Below are 21,460 nucleotides of genomic sequence, written 5' to 3'. Positions count from 1 at the left end.
TTCAATGACGAATAATGAACAATAATAATTTTTCACGCGCCATAATGTTCCTTTTTTTTTTTTTACATAAAAAGCTTTCTATTTGAAAGACAGTTCGAAATTTAAATAAAACCTTTTATTAGTTACCTCCTTGGTAGCCATGTTTCGAAGTAAAAGGTCATTCCATTTTTAAATTACAGGATAGATATGAGTTTACATAGTAATTTATCTGGTGACAAAACACGACAGATATAGATTTTCATACAACTTTTGCCGGCCGCTGCCCGCATGTATCTGGTCAGTACGGCACGTTTGATTTATCTCCAAGAAGATTGTTAAAATAATGTTCACATTTCCAAGCATGTTTGAGAAAATAAAATTTTCATCACGTTAAGTCCTAATAGTGTATTTAAATATGTGTAAACATTGCAAAAGTTTCAAATTAACTAAAACTCTTTTTGTTTCAATATTTATTCACTTGCATTGGTAATTTTTTTTTAATATGTGGTAATGAAATGGTAACCCCAACTACGATATACGCTGGCGGGTCTCCAGTAACGTCTCAGAGTTCAAAGAGGGTGATACTTCTATTCGTACTCCGTCACTACACCCTTAATTTTAAAAAGGATTTTTGAAGCAAAAAAAAAAATCCATCCATCAAAAGCAGGTCCATCTTGACGAATTCAACAAGAATTAACCACGGTGGCTAAAAATCCCATTGTTAGCAATATACCCAATCAGGTCGACCTCCTCGTGGTTTCCCCTGGAAACTATCATGGTTAATTCCTGATGAATTCATTACATGTACATAACCGGCTCTGTTTTTTATTCTTTCTAAAATATCACTGAAAGTTAAAAAGCGTATACTATCTTTTATAATTTATAAATGTTATAATTCCTACGTTACTTCACTAAACGAATTTCGACATTTTGAAACAGAAATTTTAAAAAGAAATACATATCCTAAATATAATTACAATGTGTGGTGACTGCAATATCATTTAACTGAACAACAAAATCGTTTTGTCTTAATCAATGGCCATTCGCAGTGACATCTGAACAGCGGCGTCATGATAGCGCTTGTACTAATTACATTATCTGTTATTTGTTTCCTCGTTTACTATGTTTCAATACGTGAATTCGATTACTGGGCAAAAAGGAATATACCTTACATAAAGCCCTCGCCTTTTGTTGGTAATTATGGTGAATATATATGCCTTAGAAAATTTATGGGCCATGCCGCGCAGGAAATTTGCCAGAAGTTTCCCAACTCACCATACGTGGGAGCTTTCTATGGATGTAAACCAACTCTTATGGTTCAGGATCCTGATATAATAAAACTGGTTATGACAAAGGATTTTTACTACTTCAGCAGCAGGGAGATAGCAGACTACGTTCACAAAGAGCTCATTACCAGAAACTTATTCTTCAGTTATGGAGACAAATGGAAATTGCTGCGGCAAAATCTATCACCGATGTTCTCATTATCGAAATTAAAAAATATGTTCAATTTGATAGAGAAATGTACCCATGAGTTCGAAAGCTTGCTAGATTACGAATGCCGTAAGAACAACGTTATAAGAGTGAGAACTCTTATGTCAAGGTACACAATGGATTGCATCGGAGAATGTATCTTCGGTGTCAATACGAAAACTATGGAGAGGAACTCGGAGAACAATCCATTTACTATAATGGGAGATCTTCTATTTCATGACACAAAGTACAGTGGGTTCAAGCAAATAGCGCGATCAGTCTGGCCTTCCGTGTTCTACGGTATTGGCATGAAAAACTTTTCTGACGATATCGTTAAATTTTTTTACAAATTAATGATAGATGTATTCGCTGGTAGAGAATACAAGCCATCGTCTAGAAATGACTTTATGGACCTTATTTTAAATATGAAACACAACAAATATATAAGTTGTGATAGTCTAAAATCTTCTAAAGGTGGAGAAAGGAAGATAAGCCAGAAAGCTGATGATGAATTCTTAGTGTCCCAGTGTATAGGCATATTTGCAGCCGGTTACGAGACGTCAGCAACGACATTGCATTATGCGTTGTATGAACTTGCAAAAAATCAAGAGATACAAACAAAAGTGGTACAGGAAATAGACGATTATTTACAACGAAACAATAATAAGATTGGCTTCGAATGCACTACAGAATTACCGTTTCTTGAGGCTTGTATTGATGAAACGCTACGACGGTATCCAGTTCTCAGCGTTATCACCCGCGAAGTTAGTGAACAGTACACACTGCCATGTGGTGCAGTGTTAGATAAAGGAGTGCGAGTCCATATACCGGTGTATCATTTGCATCATAATCCTAAATATTTCCCAGATCCTGAAGAGTTTCGCCCTAACAGATTCTTAGGTGACGCAAAACGTGATATTAAACAGTATGTCTATTTACCATTCGGCGAAGGACCTCGTATTTGCTTAGGTAAGTCTGAAATAACTATAGATAGACTTTTTTAATAAGATAAAAATGGGATAGTATACGCTATGCGAGACAGTGAGGGTTGATAGACGAAGATAAAGTTGGGCCAGTTAGCACACCATGACAAATTTATCAGGATTTTTAGCCCTTTTTAGCACTTGACATTCCATCTAAATCTATCTATATGATCTGTCCTGAGAGTACTAAAATAAAAAGAAGCAAACAAGAAATAAACTGTAAACAAAGTGAGTTTTGCTAGTAGTTGCCACGCTTAGGCGGGTTGACGACTGCAATTAGGCTTTAGTGATGTTTTAAGAGGGACGCTACTACCTATTTATATACTTAGCCCATTACGATCCCCTAGTCGCCTCTTGCGACACCCACGAGAAAAGGGGTAACCTATTCTATACTGGAACTACATGGTATTATTACAAAAAATATAACCTAAAAATCCTCTGCACACTGCCTACAGAAAAATAAAATCAAACTAATGAAGTACTTATTTTCTTATTACAGGCATGCGCTTCTCAAGAATACAGATTATTCCCGGCATAATTACGATTCTGAAGAAGTACCGTATGGAGTTAGCTGATGACGTACCACTTAAGTTAGAGCTTAAATCGACCACGCTTGTAACACAACCCATACAAGAGATCAAGTTGAGATTCGTTGAACGAGAAGATTGGGTCGACCGGCAATTAAAATACGCAGAGGGTAATAAAATATAATAAAATAATATAGAAAATGTAAAAAATTTTTTTATTAAATCATAACTATTGTAAGCTGTATATGTACTTTGTCGTAAAAAATTATATAGGCTTTACTTATGTAATTAGACAGGTTTTGTTAGTTAATTAAAAAAATATAAGTTATTTTATTTAAAAATTCATTAAATTCAAAATTTACAAATTAGATATATTTAATTTATAAAATGCTTATAATTCTTTACGTACAAACTTCAATAAATTTTATTGAAAAAATATATAATATATATGTTTACAAATCTGCTTTATAGTTTCATTTTTAATTCATTCATTTTTAATATTATTTTCGATTGATCTTGCAGAGAGCCATGTAATCCTATATAGTCCGCCGGGGAAGTAATAAGTCACCCTCACAGAATACCGAGACATTTTTTTTCCGTATGGTGTGAGTCAATCCCATACCCATCCCATAAATAAATATCTTACAATATATATATATATATATATATATTCTGGGGGGGGGGCATACTACTAATCAAACATTATATATATATGTGTATATATATACATATTATTATGTTATAGAAACGGAATATGTTAACGAAACTTTTGACGTACCCGCAACATTGTTTTGTTTCGCGTGCCGGTGTATGCGCGTATGTCAGAGAGGATATCTGCTGTCGCCGCCTTGGAAACAAGGTGCGGACCTGTCTATTTTATGGCTGCGCGTAGACTGTGACCATTGTCTATGCATGCCTATACAGGTCCCACAGCGGTAACATCGAAACCGACCAACTCATTGAGCACGTCCAAATGACTACAGATTCCCTGCTCGAACAGATTCTTCCGGATTGTTTTGTTTTAATGCCCACCATACCGAATGGCTTGGTTCAGTGAAGACTATGCGGGAAGATTTATTTATTTACTTAATAACGATGTTACAATTTGTTTGGACCATTCTAATGTTAAGTACCACCCACCCAGACAACTATGTGATTTCCGTAGAAGCTCCGCTTGGAGATAGAGAGAGAACATATCCACGGTGTGATTTTGGCATACAGGTCAGACTAATGAGATGCGGATTTTTTTCGCATCTTACCCATGGAGGCAGGTTTGCTTCGCACTGAGGGACCCCGACGCCATCGCCAATTTCATCGCCGATGTGGTGCTTCAGGGAATGGAATTATTTATTCCTAACTCTGTGGTACCTGTCGGTGGGAAATCCCAGCCCTGGTATGGAGCCTCTTGTAGAATAGCATCTCGCCTGAAACATTACATTACAGATTTTTTTAAAAGAAGTACAACCTTCAAAATGGCAAACAAGCTGAGGCCCATTGGTAGATTGAAGAGATTGGCTAGTTTACCTTCGTCTCGCCTTTAGACATGAGCAGTACCATGGACATATCAACGCCAAAGAGAAGGCTGATCTATCTCTCTTTGCATCAAACTCGACGTTGGATGACGGGGAGAAACCACCGCCGACCATCCCGCGTTGTAAGAGCCATGCCGGATGTTAAATTCACGCAAAGATCAGTGCGTAGAGCACTTCTCTCCCTTGAAATCCATAAGTCGAGTGGGCCCGATGGCATTCCTCCAATTGTGCTTAGGACGTGCGCACCAGAGTGTTATTCGGCTCTGTACCAAGTATGTTTTGCCACATTCAATAGCATGCAAATCTTTGTAGATAGTATTTATCAGACTTCAAAATACTTATTATATATATATATATAAACACACCGATGGGCGGTGGCAATGAAACTGTTACATATTGCGAACCTTAATGTGGCATAGTTAAAACTACATGTCATACTTCTAAAACGTAGCGGATATGACTTAAAACCTGCTTGTCCCGCACTTTACTATTTCCGACACTGTTTCTTCTGCATATCAATGATATTTTACAAGTAAAAAGTACCTACATACATGCGTCTTTATTGCTGACATTTCGACATTTCGTCGTGGTCACGACAGGACTGAAGTGAGCGGAGTCTTCGTGTCACAGTTCGCGTAGTCTCTTCGCGTACCTTCACATGGTTACCATAATTATGTAGAGACCGCCTGAAACTATATAAAGCTCTATACACATGGAATTCTCATGTGTATGAGCGCCACAGTACCAACTTTCCGTTAAACCGATTCAAAGTCGGGCAGCTCGAATTACGATCGGCGTCTTACAAGAGATGTTGCATCTCTGTGCATTAATTGATACCTGCGTTTTTTGTATTTCAAGGCACTTTTAATCACTCTTTGGAATCAACCATGCTGATGAAACATAACCTATATCCATCTTCCAGCACACCTATGAATTTTTTTCATGGATTTTTCACTTACCATAATTCGTTTCACGAAATATAAAAATCCGTCAAAAAACTGATCGTAAAAGGGTGACGCTCGGAAGGTGTATGTATTTTTTAATGCTAAATCAAATCATAATAAAATACAAATGTAAAAATTTGTTAAAAAATAAAAAAAGATTTTTTTTGGGGAGGGTCACCCTTATCAATACACCGATTCTCAGACCTACCAATATGCACACAAAATTTCATAAAAATCGGTAAAGCCGTTTCGGAAGAGTTTGGTAACAAACACCGTGACACGAGAATTTTATATATTAGATATATTATATACTACTAATCAACATTATATATATACATATTATTATGTTATGGCGAAATATGTTAACTTTTGGATGGAATCTTAATGGTCGGCACATGACCAGCAGCACTCTTAAAACATCACCAAAAGCCTAACTGTGGTTGTCAGTCCGCTTGCCAAGCATGGCAACTACTGGCAAAACCCCTGTCTCAATCTTGAGGATTGTTTTGTTCAGCAGTGGGCAGTGAAGTTATTTATTTATTTACATAATACATAAGATGTTACAATTTGTTTTCTAATAAAGTAGATAGAGTTAGTAGAGTAGATAGAGAGAGAACATATATGGTGTGATTATAAGCAATAATTGGAGGTTGATTTATCAGTCACTAGTGACCCGCCCCGGCTCCGCACGGGTGCAATGCTGATACTAAATAGCGTCGCTGGCCCCCCCTTTACATTACATTTTTTTTTTATACAACTTAGAATGGCAAACAAGCTGACGGCCCACCTGACGGAGAGTAGTAACCGTCGCCTATAGACATAAGCAGTACCATGGACATATCAGAGTATACTGTTTCGCCCATGATAGCCCCCATGCGTTGCCATTCCTGAGGACTCAGGTGTTATTCCTCTGTACCAAGTATGTTTTGCCACATTCAATAGCATGCAAATCTTTGTAGATAGTATTTATCAGACTTCAAAATACTTATTATATATATATATATAAACATAAATGAAACTGTTACATCATAACTTAATATAGTTAACATGTCATACTTCTAAAAGCGGATATGATAATGTTGACATTTACCTATTTATTTTAAATACACAATTGGGACTTAACGCGATGTAAAAGCTTTTACAAGTAAAAAGTACCTACATACATGCGTCTTTATTGCTGACATTTCGACATTTCGTCGTGGTCACGACAGAACTGAAGTGAGCGGAGTCTTCGTGTCACAGCTCGCGTAGTCTCTTCGAGTACCTTCACATGGTTACCATAATTATGTAGAGACACCCTATACACTGCATTCATGGTATCCACATTGCGTTTAAACAAATTAACGCGTTTTTTGTATATTAATCACTGGATCCCATGCTGATGAAATCCTATATCCATCTTCCCTATGAATTTTTTTCGGATTTTTCCTAATTGCTTCACGTACTATCCGTCACTATTAAGTGACGCTCGGTAAGTAGAACCTTCAATTTAAGGGGGAAAGGGATTGTTAGTAATGAGGTTTAACAGGCCCATTGCTAGCAATACATCCTATCAGGTCGACCTCCACACGGTTCCCCCTGGAAACCATAGTGACTATTTCTTGTTCAATTGGTCACTACGGGCCAACTGACCTGCCTTCATCCTCACCTGTCGCTCTTCACAGGTGCCCCGTGGACGTATACCGATAGCGCACGCGGGGTTACCATTCCATTTTCACCCATTAAAAAAACCATCGTGTTATGGGGAGAGGGTTTGTTAACAATAAATTCTAATGGCGCCATTACTAGCAATATACCCAACCAGGTCGATCCCCACGTGGTCTCCCCTGGAAACTATCGTGCTGAATTCCACGATAGGCTAACTGACCTGTCTTTTCATCCTCACCTATCATCACTCACTGGTGGTCCGTCAGTGTATACCGATAGCGCAGACAGAGTTGCTCATCATCACTTATAAAAAAAAACCTTTGGGTCATGCAGCTCAAACTAGTGATTAGTAGAGCTGTTTAAAAAGCGTTCTGTGATCGTCAATTTATTTGTTTGCCTGTTTTTGACTGCCGCTATGTGTTTTTTGACCTTATCGGCTATGGTCCGTTTAGTTTGACCTATATACGGGCTACCACAGCTACTGTCTATCTTGGAAACGCCTGGTGTCTAACATGGAATCGTATCCTTAGGTGAACGCAGAAATTTCGGGATTTTTGTGAGTGGTGTATATACAGTTTTTATTGAGTATTTATTCAATGCAGGGAGTCAGTGGACGCAGGTGGCTCAGGACCGTTCTTTATGGCAGTCTATGGGGGAGGCTTATGTCCAGCAGTGGACGGATGATGGTTGAAATGATGACGATGATGATTTATTCAATAACACTTCAATTATGTATATAAATGTGAAAATGAGTTTGTTTGTTTGTTACCTCTTGGTGCCTTTACTGATTAATCAATCCTTATATATATATACTATTTGGAAAGAGATGGACATAGACTACTTATTATATATCACGCAAAGTCACAGTTAAAAGCTAGTAAACTCTATTTAAATGTTTTTGACGATATCGTCAGAGATAAACAAATACATATGTGCTCATTAATGAACATTCACAGTTCACAAAATAAACATGAATCTGAAAGTCAAAGATTACAAACGTCTAGACTGTAGGCATGGGTAATATATAGTAATATCTATATATTTTAGTTACAATATCTATGTACTGATCTAATAACGAATATATTAAAAGTCTGTTATCCAAAAAAAGTAATAATGGATAACATATTTTCAACGTATTCAATTCGATAGGTCATTACAAGGTGAAAAGGTTTCGATATATCGAAACCTTTTCTGTTGGTAATATTATATATAGAAATATTTATATATTTTAGTTACAATATCTATATACTAATACAAGAACGAATATGTTATAAGTCCGTTGTCTAAAAAAAAATTGAAACAGACTTTTAACATTTTCGAAATTAGAGTAGAGATCACTACAGGGAGACTTTGTACAAAAGTCGTTTGCTTGGACACCTCTGTCCCATTCGTGTTTCGACCGTAAAGCAGTTGTGTTTACATGGCTGTGTTTCGGTTTGAAGGGTGGGATATGGCGTGAATTTACAGGGTACAGAGAAATAACACCTGAGTCCTGAAGAATGGCAACGCATGGAAGGGATTATGGGTATTATGGGCGAAACAGTATACTCTGTTATGTCCATGGTACTGCTCATTGTCTATAGGCGACGGTTACTCCTTTCCATCAAGTGGGCCGTCAGCTTGTTTGCCATTCTAAGATGTATAAAAAAAAAAAGATATCTTACCGATATGAGCGATATCGAAATGGGTGATGACCTTTTTTCCGCCATCAATATTTAGTGAAACCCAATATATAGATATCGGATCGGTATTCACATCACCCACGCCTACAAGGCTGCCACCATTCCGCTGCGGAGTTGTAGATAAGCGCCGTTGTGACATCTTAATAACTATTGCACATTGAAAACATATAAAAAAACAATTATAAACAAAAAATATAGTTTTAATTAATAGAGTATTTTTGATTCTGGCAGCATCTTTGTATAATGTGAAAGTGAATCTGTTTGTCAATTATCTATTGACCCTTTATCGGCTTTCATAAATAGAAAAACTAATGAAATAGACTACTTCTAGACAGCGTATCAAGATGAAATCTAATAAATATAGATAGATATAGATAGGTATAGATAGATATAGATAGATATAGACAGATATAGATAAATATAGATCATTGAGCCCTATAATCGAGTCTTAGAAACAGGTCAACTATTTGTCAGCGAATTCTCAAATTAGCTGAGTCGTTTTCTTTATTGAAGCATTATATTATATATTATTTAATAAATAAAATGAGTATTTACGCTTTAAAAAGATGCAAAATTTATAAGACAAAATAAATATAAAAGCTATAAAGGAGTCATTCATAACTATTTATCACACGAAATTGTATTAAAAAGTTGACTTGTTTTTCTCGAAGCATTTTTATGGAGACGCTATCTAAATAATCTAAGGATGAAATGTACACCAGATTTTAAGCAGACCTTAAGGGAAAACTGTGAAATCCGCATACAATTTAGTCCAATAGTTCTTGTGTGATTCTGAAACAGACAACAGATACAGATAGACAGAAAGACAGAGAATATTTTTAAAAATATTGTTCTGGCATCTAATTGTTTTATTGAAACCCTCATATTAATTTTCCTTGAAGATCTCCCACGTACACAGATCGTTTAATTACAATATTATTATTATCAGTAAGATTACTGCTTACAAAACGATATGTCAGAAAAATATTGGACTTGGTCATATTAATTCATTTATGATAAATTGTTAACCACTCGCCCCAGTTTCGCACGGGTGGATTAGTAGATCTTTAATTTTTTTTAATAAAATAGTACCTTGGACTGATGACATAGCTTTCTATAGGTGATTTTTATTTTAAAACGGTTTAATATTTTTAAGTCCATTACAAACAAAAAGACAAATTTTCCCTCCTTATAATATTAGTATAGGCTACTACAACTTGGACTTGGTCACATTAATTGTTTATCATAAACTTATCATTATATTAATTATTAATTTTTTTGAACACTAGGTATTTAATTAAATAGTCTCGCCAGTACACGACCTAACCATGATCGGGACGGTATTGTTATTTGCATCCGTACTTTTGATATATTACGCACTCAAAGTAAGGGGCAATTATTGGAGAAAAAGAAAAATACCATATGCCAAACCCACGCCTCTTCTGGGAAATTATGGTGAATATATACTTATGAAGAGATCTTTTGGTGAAGTAGCACAGAAAATATGTAATCAATTCCCCGATGCGCCTTACTTCGGCGCTTTCTACGGAACCGAACCGACGCTCATGGTTCAAGACCCGAAGATAATAAAACAAATAATGACCAAAGATTTCTATTACTGCAGCGGTAGGGAGATCTCGAATTATTGCGACAATGAAATCTTCACTCAAAATCTATTCTTCACTTACGGCGACAAATGGAAGGTGTTACGACAAAATTTAACGCCGCTATTCTCATCAGCAAAAATGAAGAACATGTTTTATTTGATCGAAAATAGCTGTCACGGATTAGAGAGAATGCTTGATAATGAATTTGATAACAATCAGCTGGTACAAATTAGAACACTATTCGCTAGATACACCATGGACAGTATTGGTACATGTGCGTTTGGTATTAACACGAAAACAATGGAAGGAGATTCCAAAGATAATCCCTTCACTTACATGGGGAAAACTTTATTTTTAGAGACTTATTACAGAGGCTTTAAACTTATAACACGAGCTATTTGGCCGGCATTGTTTTATGGTCTCGGAATGAAGAGCTTTCCAACAGAGGTGGATAGATTCTTCCACAAACTAATGACTAATGTGTTTGCCGGACGCAATTACAAGCCGTCGCTGAGGAATGACTTTGTCGATTTAGTGTTGAAATTCAACGACCAGAAATACATTGTTGGCGACAAACTATCAAACATGAAAGGTGACGAAAAAAGAATAAAAATGAAAGTAGATGACGACTTTCTCGTGTCTCAGTGTGTATTAATCTTTGCGGGTGGTTTTGAGACGACTTCTACGACATTACAATATTTCATGTACGAACTTGCAAAGCATCCAGTAGCTCAAAATAAAGTCATCGAAGAAGTGGACGAGTATTTGAGACGACAGAACAACAAATTGGAATATGAGTGTATCACAGAAATGCCGTACGTGGAAGCATGTATTAATGAAACCCTGCGTTTGTACCCGGTGTTTGCGGTTTTAACACGTGAATTGGCGGAAAAATACACTCTTCCGTGCGGCGCGGTGCTGGACAAGGGGGTGCGCATCCATATCCCGGTGTACCACCTACATCACCATCCTGATCACTTCCCGGAACCAGAGGAGTACCGTCCAGAGAGATTCTATGGTGATCAGCAGCAAAATATCAAACCGTACACTTATCTGCCGTTTGGAGAAGGGCCTCGGATTTGTATAGGTAAGCTTTCTTTTTTATTCAACTTAGAATGACAAACAATATCTGTTGATTATATTATTTATCGAATTAGGTATTATACTTTTAAAATCTGAGTAAATATTTCTCTGTTTGTTATTGAAGATACGGTTGTCATTCTTTTTTCTTAGAACTCTGTTACTACTGAATACGTTATTTTCATTTTGGCATATTACAAAACGATAACAAGATAAATGATTATCTTATAATTTGCTATCTTTAGTAATAATTCCATACTTTACAATTACAGTACTACTTTTAGTTTATTTTGTCATTAGTATTTATATATTTTTATACTACTATGATGACAAATAAATATACGGCCAAGTATTGAGGCAGACATGGGTAATATTGGTACCACTCCGATATGAATATATCGGATTACACTAGACATATATTATCTATCTATCTATATAGATATCGCCCAAACCGATCAGAGATTTCGATCAATTTCTTCATTCGATATAATATGACAACTGATATTTAACATATTCATTATTAGGCTAATATGTAACTTATATATATATATATATATATATATATATATATATATATATATATATATATATATATATATATATATATATATATATATATATATATATATATATATATATATTACAGACCTCTAATTTCAGGTTATCTATTATAATTAATGTCAATTATTGATGATAATTAATTATTCATATTCGTCCTCAGGCATGCGTTTCGCGAAGATGCAAATGATGGCCGGCATCATAACGTTCTTCAATAAGTACCGCGTGGAGCTGCCTGAAGGCACGCCACGAAAGCTGCAGTTTGGAGCAACGACCATTGTAAATCAACCTAGAGAGATGATCAAGCTTAAACTTGTACGCAGGGAAGGCTGGGAACAACGGACATTAGCCTAAATGGTTTTGGAAGTTCTAGTTAAAAAAAAAAAACTATATTAGAGCACAGACAACATAATGTCTACTTTAGTCGAAATCACCGTGACTGCTCACAAAAATTTTAATATTAGATCAATTATAATTTAGCTAAAAATTGTCAACATCTTAGAGTTTTATGCACGTTATGTAATGTATAATTATTTATTATACAATGTACACGTAAAATGCAATATTCATTTCATTTCAAAAGTCACAGGTCATGATTGATGATTATTACATGATTATTACAATTCCTTGTCCAGAGCTGAACATAGGTTTTTTTTTTTGATGTGTGAAAATGGTACGGTAACCCCGCCTGCGCTAACGGGATACGCTGGCAGAGCACCAGTGAAGGGTGATAGATGAGAATGAAAACAGGCCGGTTAGTTCATCATGATGAATTCATCAGGAATTAACTATGATAGTTTCCAGGGGGAACCGCGAGGAAGTCGACCTGGTTGGGTATATTGCTAGCAATGGGATTCTCAGTCGCCATTACTAACAATCCCTTTCCCCCCAACTGAACATAGGTTCTATCATACATATGTTATATCATCACGCCACTTGCATCCATAGACTTCGTGCAACGATACAGTCCATACATCTGGTGAAGGTCAAGCAAAAAATGACGATAAAAGCTATTAATTTATTTACTCTACTCAAAGTCTTAATCTTAATTTTTAAATAATAATGATGTAATATTAAATCATTCAATCTTTAACCTTAATATCATCTTATTAGATACTTATTATTTATTAACCATTTTACAAAAAAAAATGTTTGATACAAAATGAGGACTTAATGCTATAACATTAAGTTCATTTACCAGAGAAAGACTTTGTACAAAAGTCAATTGCTTGGGTACCTCTGTCCCATTAGTGTTTCTACCGTGAAGCAGTTGTGTTTGCATGACTATGTTTCGGTTTGAAGGGTGGGATATGGCGTGAATTTACTGGGTACAGTGGAATAACACCTGAGTCCTCAGGAATGGCAACGCATAGGGGGTATCATGGGCGAAACAGTATACTCTGTTATGTCCATGGTACTGCTTATGTCTATAGGCGACGGTTACCACTTCCCATCAGGTGGACCGTCAGCTTGTTTGCCATTCTAAGTTGTATAAAAAAAAAGTTCGTTTCGGTTCGTTCGGAAATAATATTCTAGTATATAATAATATTCTAATTAATTAACTACTAATTAATATTCGGTTTACAACAGACGACAAACAAAAAAAATACAGCCTAATTGAGAACCTCTTTATTTTTGAAGTCGGTTGAAAGAGCCCAGTTCATAGAACATTTTCTTAGAAGCATTTTAATAATTTTTATTTTCAATTATCATGCACATAAAAAGCTATAATTTCTACTTATCTTTAAATAGTATAAAACAGTGGAGAAAAGGGATCGTTAGTAATGAGGATTAACAACCCTATCACTAGCAGTATCAGGTCGACCTCCTCGTGGTTCTCCCTGGAAACCATCGTGATTCATTCATTAGTGAATTTGTCACGATGGGCCAACTGACCTGCTTCGTCTTCACTTATCATCCCTCACTGGTACCTCGCCATTGTATACCGGTAACGCAGGCGGGGTAACCATTCCATTATCTTAAATATACAATCAGGATTTAACGCGATGTAAAAGCTTTTACAGGTAAATAGTACCTACTTACCTGCTTCTTTATTGCCGACGTTTCGACGTGGATTGCACCACGTCGTGATCACGACAGGACTTCGGCAATAAAGGAGCAAGTATGTAGTTACTATTTTAAAGACTTTTACATCGCGTTAAGTCCCGATTGTGTATTTAAAATACGTGTAAACAACGCGAAAGTTTAAAATTAACCATTCCATTATCATCCATTAAAAAAAAATTGTATAAAACAAAACAGATATTCGTGTCTGACAATTTCATCCCTTACTTCTGTTAAACCACATGAAGCATTTTGATACGATTTCCACTGTTATTTAGACAATTTTTTGCAGAAACTTTGTGTATATAATTTGCACCTGAGCAAAATAGCGGCCCGGGGGGGGGGGGAAGGGATTGTTAGTAATGGAGACTAAAAATCCCATTGCTAGCAATATACCCAACCAGGTCGACCTCCTCGTGTTTCCCCCTGGAAACTATCATGGTTAATTCTTGATGAATTCATTATGATGGGCTAACTGGCCTGTTTTCATTCTCATATATCACCCTTCACTGGTGCTCCGCCGGCTTATCCCATTAGCGTAGGTAACATTCCATTTTCATCCACCAAAAAAAAAAAATAGAGGCGGGTCGGTAGTGAGTCACAAACGAATGTCGTAGAAACATTAACTGAACTTGCAAATTATTTGTAAATCACCTATCTCTGTTCTATAGTACTTGAGTGATAGAGATACAAGAGTATGTTCATTGATCCTTAATTACAGCGAATTCATTAAATCAATTCCTTCGTTAATTATTCGACAAAGTTTGAGAAGGGCGTAAAAGTTTCCTTTGTTCTTAAATGGCTAGTTATATGGATAACCCCAATTTAAAGAGATACGGGGTCTCTTTCCCGCGGCTGTCCCTTTTCATCCCACGGGACTCTCGAACTTCGAAGTAAATCTCCAAGTTGGTAAATATTTTACATTCAAAGTTTAATTGACCGTGGAGCGATGGAGCTCCCTCATAGGTATCATGGGTAAGTGGGCAATTTAGTAGGTATAATACGTAACGTTTCATTTTGTATTCAGTGAGTGCTGGCGTATTGATCATACTCGTGAACGGGCTGACATATAGGTCATACTAGTGAACGGTACTTGTAGGGACTGATATGTATAGTAACTTTTCATTACTTACTTACTTATAACATTGCAAATTTTCTGTTTAATTATTGTGAATATATTGTTGGTGTATCTTTTATAAATAAATAAATATTTCACTTTAACCCTTTCAGAACTGGCGTGCACAATTGTAGACATAAGATATAATTTAAAAAATAAATATTAAACTCTCAAGCTTTCCGATTGAAAAGGGGTTGTATTCGTTTGTTCACTAATAAACTACTCAATTTAATACTACTTACGCCATTTTTTAGGATATTCTGGCATTTTTCGACAATTTGCGACTAGTGTCCGTGCGTGATTTGAACTATACAGGTGAGCTTTATATTTTACTTAAAAAAAATTAAATTAGTGCATGAAATCATCTGGAAAAAATATAAACGAATATCTAATATTATTGGGGTCATGTGTGTAACGTAATATTTGTGTATTTTTTTATTACCTTATATTGGTAATCTCGATTTTTATATTTGTGCTCAATTGTTCCCATCAGGATTTAACTGAGTTTTTCTCATTGTTCACGGTTTTTTAAAAAAATATGTTTTGTTTATATTTTTAACGTTTTATTAATCATTTTTGTAAGATAAATATATAAAATGAATTATGATATTGTTTACTTATATTTTCAGATGCAAAAACACCAATATGTCCTCATTGGAGGCGTTACAAGTATGATAAGATGAAGGAGATCTTTCTGACTTATTATTATCATCTGATGACGAAGATAATTATTATGGAGATTCAATTTGTCGAGCAAATTGAATCTAGCAGCTAATGCTAGAATTAGCGCAGATGTCATTTACCAAAACTAAAGGGAGTTTTTTCCACCTGAATTTGATGACAATGAAGGACCTAGCGAATTGTATGACGGCGTCCCTGCTTTACTTTGACAATAATTTTTCATCATACCATTTACTACAAATCCTAAAACAAAAAGGTATTATGGCCGCATGCACAGCTCGTGTTAACAGATTTGTTAAACCACCGTTTTTAAGTGACAAGGTAACAAATAAGAAGCCTAGGGGTTTTTTTCAAGAAGTATGTAGCAGAGACGGAGATGTAACTGATGTAAAGTGGTTGGACAATAAGATTACCCATTTGGCTTCCAATTTTGTTGGTATAGGTGACAAGGACTTAGTAAAGAGATGGTGTAAAAAAAGAAGCGATATATTGAGGTTGCGCGACCTTAGGTCTTAAAGCGCTATAATCATGCAATGGGTGGCGTTAATTTATTAGATCAACTTATGAGCTATTACAGAACAGTTATAGAATCAAAAAAATTTACTCTGCGTATGATATTTTATGCATCGGATGTGGGAGTTCTTCAGGCATATCAAGAATACCAAATAGATAACGACTTGTAACGGCACACCTAAAAAGTAAGGACTTACTTTACTTTCGTCGTCGCTTGGCTGACAGTTTGGTGCTACAAGATAAATGTTCTACCACCAAAAGAGGTCGACCAAGTAGCAGTAGTAGCAAATTATACCAAGAAGGCCAGGAGAGATTCGTTCTGCAGCTGAAATAACTCGTGACGGTGTTGGGCATTTCCCTAAACATGACGATGGAACTGGGACTAGGTGTAAAATGGTGAGATGCAAGGAAAAATCCCGTGTAAAATGCAAAGTTCATTTATACCTAACCAAAGACAAGAATTGCTTCTTGGCTTTCCACACATAGATAAAGATTTTTTTTTCCTAATTATTGTTCTTACTGTGTTTTTATATTTGTACCAATAACTGATTATGCCAAAAAACTAATAAATGTTTATTTTATCACAAAGAAAAAATTTAACTACGTTAATTCATTTATAATTTTGTAATAAAAATGTTTTTAAATTAATATTATTTCATTTCAGAACAACTTCGTATACCTTATTCTTATTACTATGTAGGACGGGAGTCCACATTTGTGCACATTAAGAAAAACTAGATTTCCTCGAAAAATGTAAAGCTAATTTTTTTTTATTTATTTTTTTATAGTCTCCTTATTATACTTTAGACACATGGAATTTACCAAATCCATCGGATGAAAAAAAATAATTCAGTTCTGAAAGGGTTAAACCTTAACTAATATTACAGCGTTATATCCTTATAAACATATATATATATATGTATCGTCATCATCATCTTATCAGCCCTTAACTGTCCACTGCTGAACATAAGCCTCCCTTTGGGAGGTTTTGCCAGTAGTTGCTACGCTTGGCAAGCGGATTGGCAACCACAATCAGACTTTAGAGATGTTTTAAGATGGATGCTGCTGCCCATTCCTCGTTCTCTCTTAGTCGACTCATACTACACCCACGTGATAGGAAGGGGAATTTATTGACCAAAATATAATATGGTACAAAAGGCGGATTTAATGCTCTTGGCTTAGCATTCTCTACCAGTCAACCATTGTGATGAACAGTAAATCACGAACGCAGTACTTCATTATTGGAATATTATGGCTTACTCTGCGTATTCTACAGCTTGTACAACGGATTATGCTCAGAGGAATTATTCAATTTTTTTTTATACAATTTAAAATGGCAAACAAGGTGACGGCCTACCTGATGGAAAGTGGTAACCGTCGTCTATAGACATGAGCAGTACCATGGACATAACAAAGTATACTGTTGCGCCCATGATACCCCCCATGCGTTGCCATTCTTGAGGACTCAGGTGTTATTCCTCTGTACCCAGTAAATTCAAGCCATATCCCACTCTTCAAACCGAAACACAGCCATGCATACACAACTGCTTCACGGTAGGAACACAAATGGGACAGAGGTACCCAAGCAATCGACTTTTGTACAAAGTCTCCCTCTGGTGATATGATGATGATGAATATGATACTCACTGCTGCTTTCTACCATCGTACGGCTCGCCATCGACTGGGAGTTCAACCTCATATCCTACAGCCGAGATGGTTATGTACAACTCGGTTTCCGATATGTTTCCCCTACGAACACTCAGGTTATGGAGTGAGCTCCCTGCCAAGGTTTTCCCAAGAGACTATATGATAACGTTCTTCAAAAGAGGGGTTAAGAGGTTTCTTCAGGGTCAGCAACGCGCTTGTAATACCTCTGGTATTGCAGGCGTTCATAGGCTACAGTAACCGCTTACCATTAGGTGGGCCGCATGCTTGTTTGCCACCTCAGTGGTATAAAAAAAGTCTCAGTCCGTCTGTTCGTCCACCTATCCCGTCTGCTCGTCTGTCTGTCAGCATTAGCTTTGTAACAGAGCTTTAATACGGGAACAACAATATAATTATCTTTTGGAGTCAACGATAATAAATCGAAAAATATTCCTTTTACGGGTTGGGGGGAGGGGGTCTAAAAGGGGTATTCAAGATTTGAAAAGTACCCCACTTATCCAAATGAAGGGTCATATATGAGTATTTGTTATATGATATATGAATATTTGTACATTTAAAATAATTTTTTAATTATTTTTATGTTACGTAGTTTTTAATTTAAGATTGAATACGTATAAAAAAAAATATATTATACAATCGAACATACTCTTTTTTTGAAGTCGGTTAAAAATATTATTTTCCCCGCATTTTTATCTCTGAAGTTTGATTTAATTAGTTTATAAAGGTATATGTGAATATTAATGGAAAAATAAAATGCTGTTTCCCCTTAGTTACCTCTTACAAGACCCCCGAGAAAAGAAGTGGTGGCCCATTCTATGCCGGGACCACACGGCGAAATATTATTATACATTATTAATATTAGTTGTTTATTTAAACACACTATATATTTTTGTGTAAAGGAGGGGAAAAATGTTTGGACACTTGATACGACACGACGAACTTATGAACATTATAATAGAAGGTAAGATAGAAGGAAGGAGGGAAAGAGGGAGACCGAGGCATAGTAACATCAGGTAGATCAAGGAAGAAGTTGGTGTCGTGTCGTATCAAGAGGTGAAGAGACTCGCTGAAAATCGTAGTGAGTGGCAAGAGCTCAGCTCTTAAATAGGATAGATAGATAGACCTTTGTACATAAAGTAATTAAATTTCATGTCTATTTTCAGAATCCTCAGCGTATGAGTTCAGTTTCCATCGGTTTTTATTATGTCTATTATAATTATTCCCATAGGCGTATTTAAGGGGGTACCGTGCCCATCCCAGAGTTGTGTAATGCCCAGGCTAGGATGCGAACAAGGACTTTTAAGAAAACACAAAGTATACGTCTGAGAGTATATAATAACTGTTTTTTAAGCCTACCTCACCCCCTAGAAAATAATCCCAAACACACCCATTAATAAGTGGTAATTTATTTGCATAAATATGGTTCAAATAGATCTTAATTAGTGTTATAGAATCACATGGTATTTTAATTCCATATTGTTTTAATGGCGTGCAAAATGTTAAAGTCTTATTTATTTGTAATATTTCTTATTATTCAAATACTAGCGGCCCGTCCCGGCGTCGCACGGGTGGACATTTGTACATTTTAAAAAGTGGCCATTAAGGCTGCACACGCGACCGAAGCTTAAAAATGGAGTAACTTCTCCCGTTTTCCTAACATTTCCCTTCACTGCTCTGCTCCTATTGATCGTAGCGTGATGAAAAGTTTATTATAACCTGCCCAGGAGTATGAAGAATAATTGTACCAAGTTTCGTTAAAATCCGTCGAGTAGTTTTTGTTTTTATAACGAACATACAGGCAAACAGACAGACAAAAATTTTACTGATTGCATTTTTGGCATCAGTATCGATCACTAATCACCCCCTGATAGTTATTTTGGAAATATATTTCATGTACAGAATTGACCTCTTTACGGTTTTATTATAATTATAGATATAGAAGATATCTAATTAAATTTTGTTACTATGAAAACCAACACGGAACCCTGTCACGGTATGTCCAACACGATCTTGGCCAGCTTTTGTAACTTATCATGTCCACTTGTTCAACGTATGTCCCCGTGCTTTGTACAACACACGCACACAACGATGTCGGAGACGAGCCAAGGACAATGCACGTAAACACGTATCTCTTTTGTGTGTGTGTGTGTGTGTGTGTGTGTGTGTGTGTGTAATTTATTGATGTGTTGAATAGAGTTGCCTATTTATCGGACTTGTAAGAGTAGCTCCAGCCTCCGTCTGTAGGCTTGTGCGCATGCGTGGCATCTCCCCACACCTCTTCCGTTCCTATGCTGTCACCCCGACAGGGTGGCATCACTTACTAATACATTTTAGGACAAACATAGTCTGTTTTTATTATATAATTATTTCAGCCGTTAACTCTCTCCTGTTGGATAAAAGCCTTCCCCATAAGGGGAGTTTTGCCAGTAGTTGACTCTTGGCAGGCAGGTTGGCCACAGCAATTAGGCTTTTAGAGATGTTTTAAGAGGGACGCTGCTGCTCATCCCTCGTCCTCCCTTAGTTGGTCTTACGACACCCACGGGAAAGAAAGGGGTGGTCCATTCTATGCCAGGACCACACGGCGAATATAATTATATAATCTATTATAATGAAATTTATTCAAACAAGTGACACACAGGAAAGTGATACCAGTAATTTTGAGGTTTTTCATAAAAAATACAAAAATGCTTGTGTTTGCATGGTATGTTGAAAATAATAAACAATATTTAGGAAATCCAAATATTGTTTACGTAAATACATGCCAGACAAGTGAGAAGTGATCTGAACCGAAGGAGTCTGCGGTCGACGAGATCTTCGTGGCGGCTATCTGATTGGTTGTTAGGCGAAATTTTAAGCGGCAGTGATCTTATTTTACTATGTACTTTGTTTCGGAAATGTGGTAACAGCGTTCATTATTCAATTTATCAGTATTCTTCACATGTTTTTAGCTGCCAGGAAAGTGATATACAATCATGTCGCCCCTGTTCTATGATGAAAAATCGACTAAAATTAAGGAGACACGCAACTTCTTTTTACATTTTAGCAAAGTTTTATTTATTATTACTGTGATTAGATATAATCTCTTTGATTTAAGTACTTACTTTACGTACTATGTTGGTAGAAAACTTGCATTTTGTAACATCACCCCACGGGGGGGAAAGGGATTGTTAGTAATGGAGACTGAGAATCCTATTGCTAGCAATATACCCAACCAGGTCGACCTCCTCGCGGTTCTCCTTGGAAACTATCATGGTTAATTCCTGATGAATTCATCATGATGGGCTAACTGGCCTGTTTTCATTCTCATCTATCACCCTTCACTGGTGCTCCGCCAGCGTATCCCGTTAGCGCAGGCGGGGTTACCATACCATTTTCACCCATCAAAAAAAAAAAAACATCACCCCACAG

The 21,460-nt window shown here is 36.3% G+C and overlaps 1 protein-coding gene across 1 annotated transcript; it reads left to right on the top strand.

Moving 5' to 3' along the window:
* Positions 1 to 1,021: 1,021 nt before the first annotated feature.
* Positions 1,022 to 12,575, top strand: LOC113515137 (uncharacterized). The gene is made up of 4 exons (XM_026899289.3): positions 1,022 to 2,421; positions 2,935 to 3,141; positions 10,073 to 11,461; positions 12,176 to 12,575. Exons 1-4 carry the CDS (start codon positions 1,050 to 1,052, stop codon positions 12,364 to 12,366), a joined length of 3,159 nt encoding a protein of 1,052 aa, XP_026755090.2. The 5' UTR covers positions 1,022 to 1,049; the 3' UTR covers positions 12,367 to 12,575.
* Positions 12,576 to 21,460: the final 8,885 nt, after the last annotated feature.

This window comes from Galleria mellonella, unplaced genomic scaffold (genome assembly GCF_026898425.1).
Source record: "Galleria mellonella isolate WM207_F2 unplaced genomic scaffold, CSIRO_AGI_GalMel_v1 utg312, whole genome shotgun sequence".
NCBI lineage: Eukaryota > Metazoa > Arthropoda > Insecta > Lepidoptera > Pyralidae > Galleria > Galleria mellonella.
This window is presented reverse-complemented; position numbering and strand designations above follow the sequence as displayed.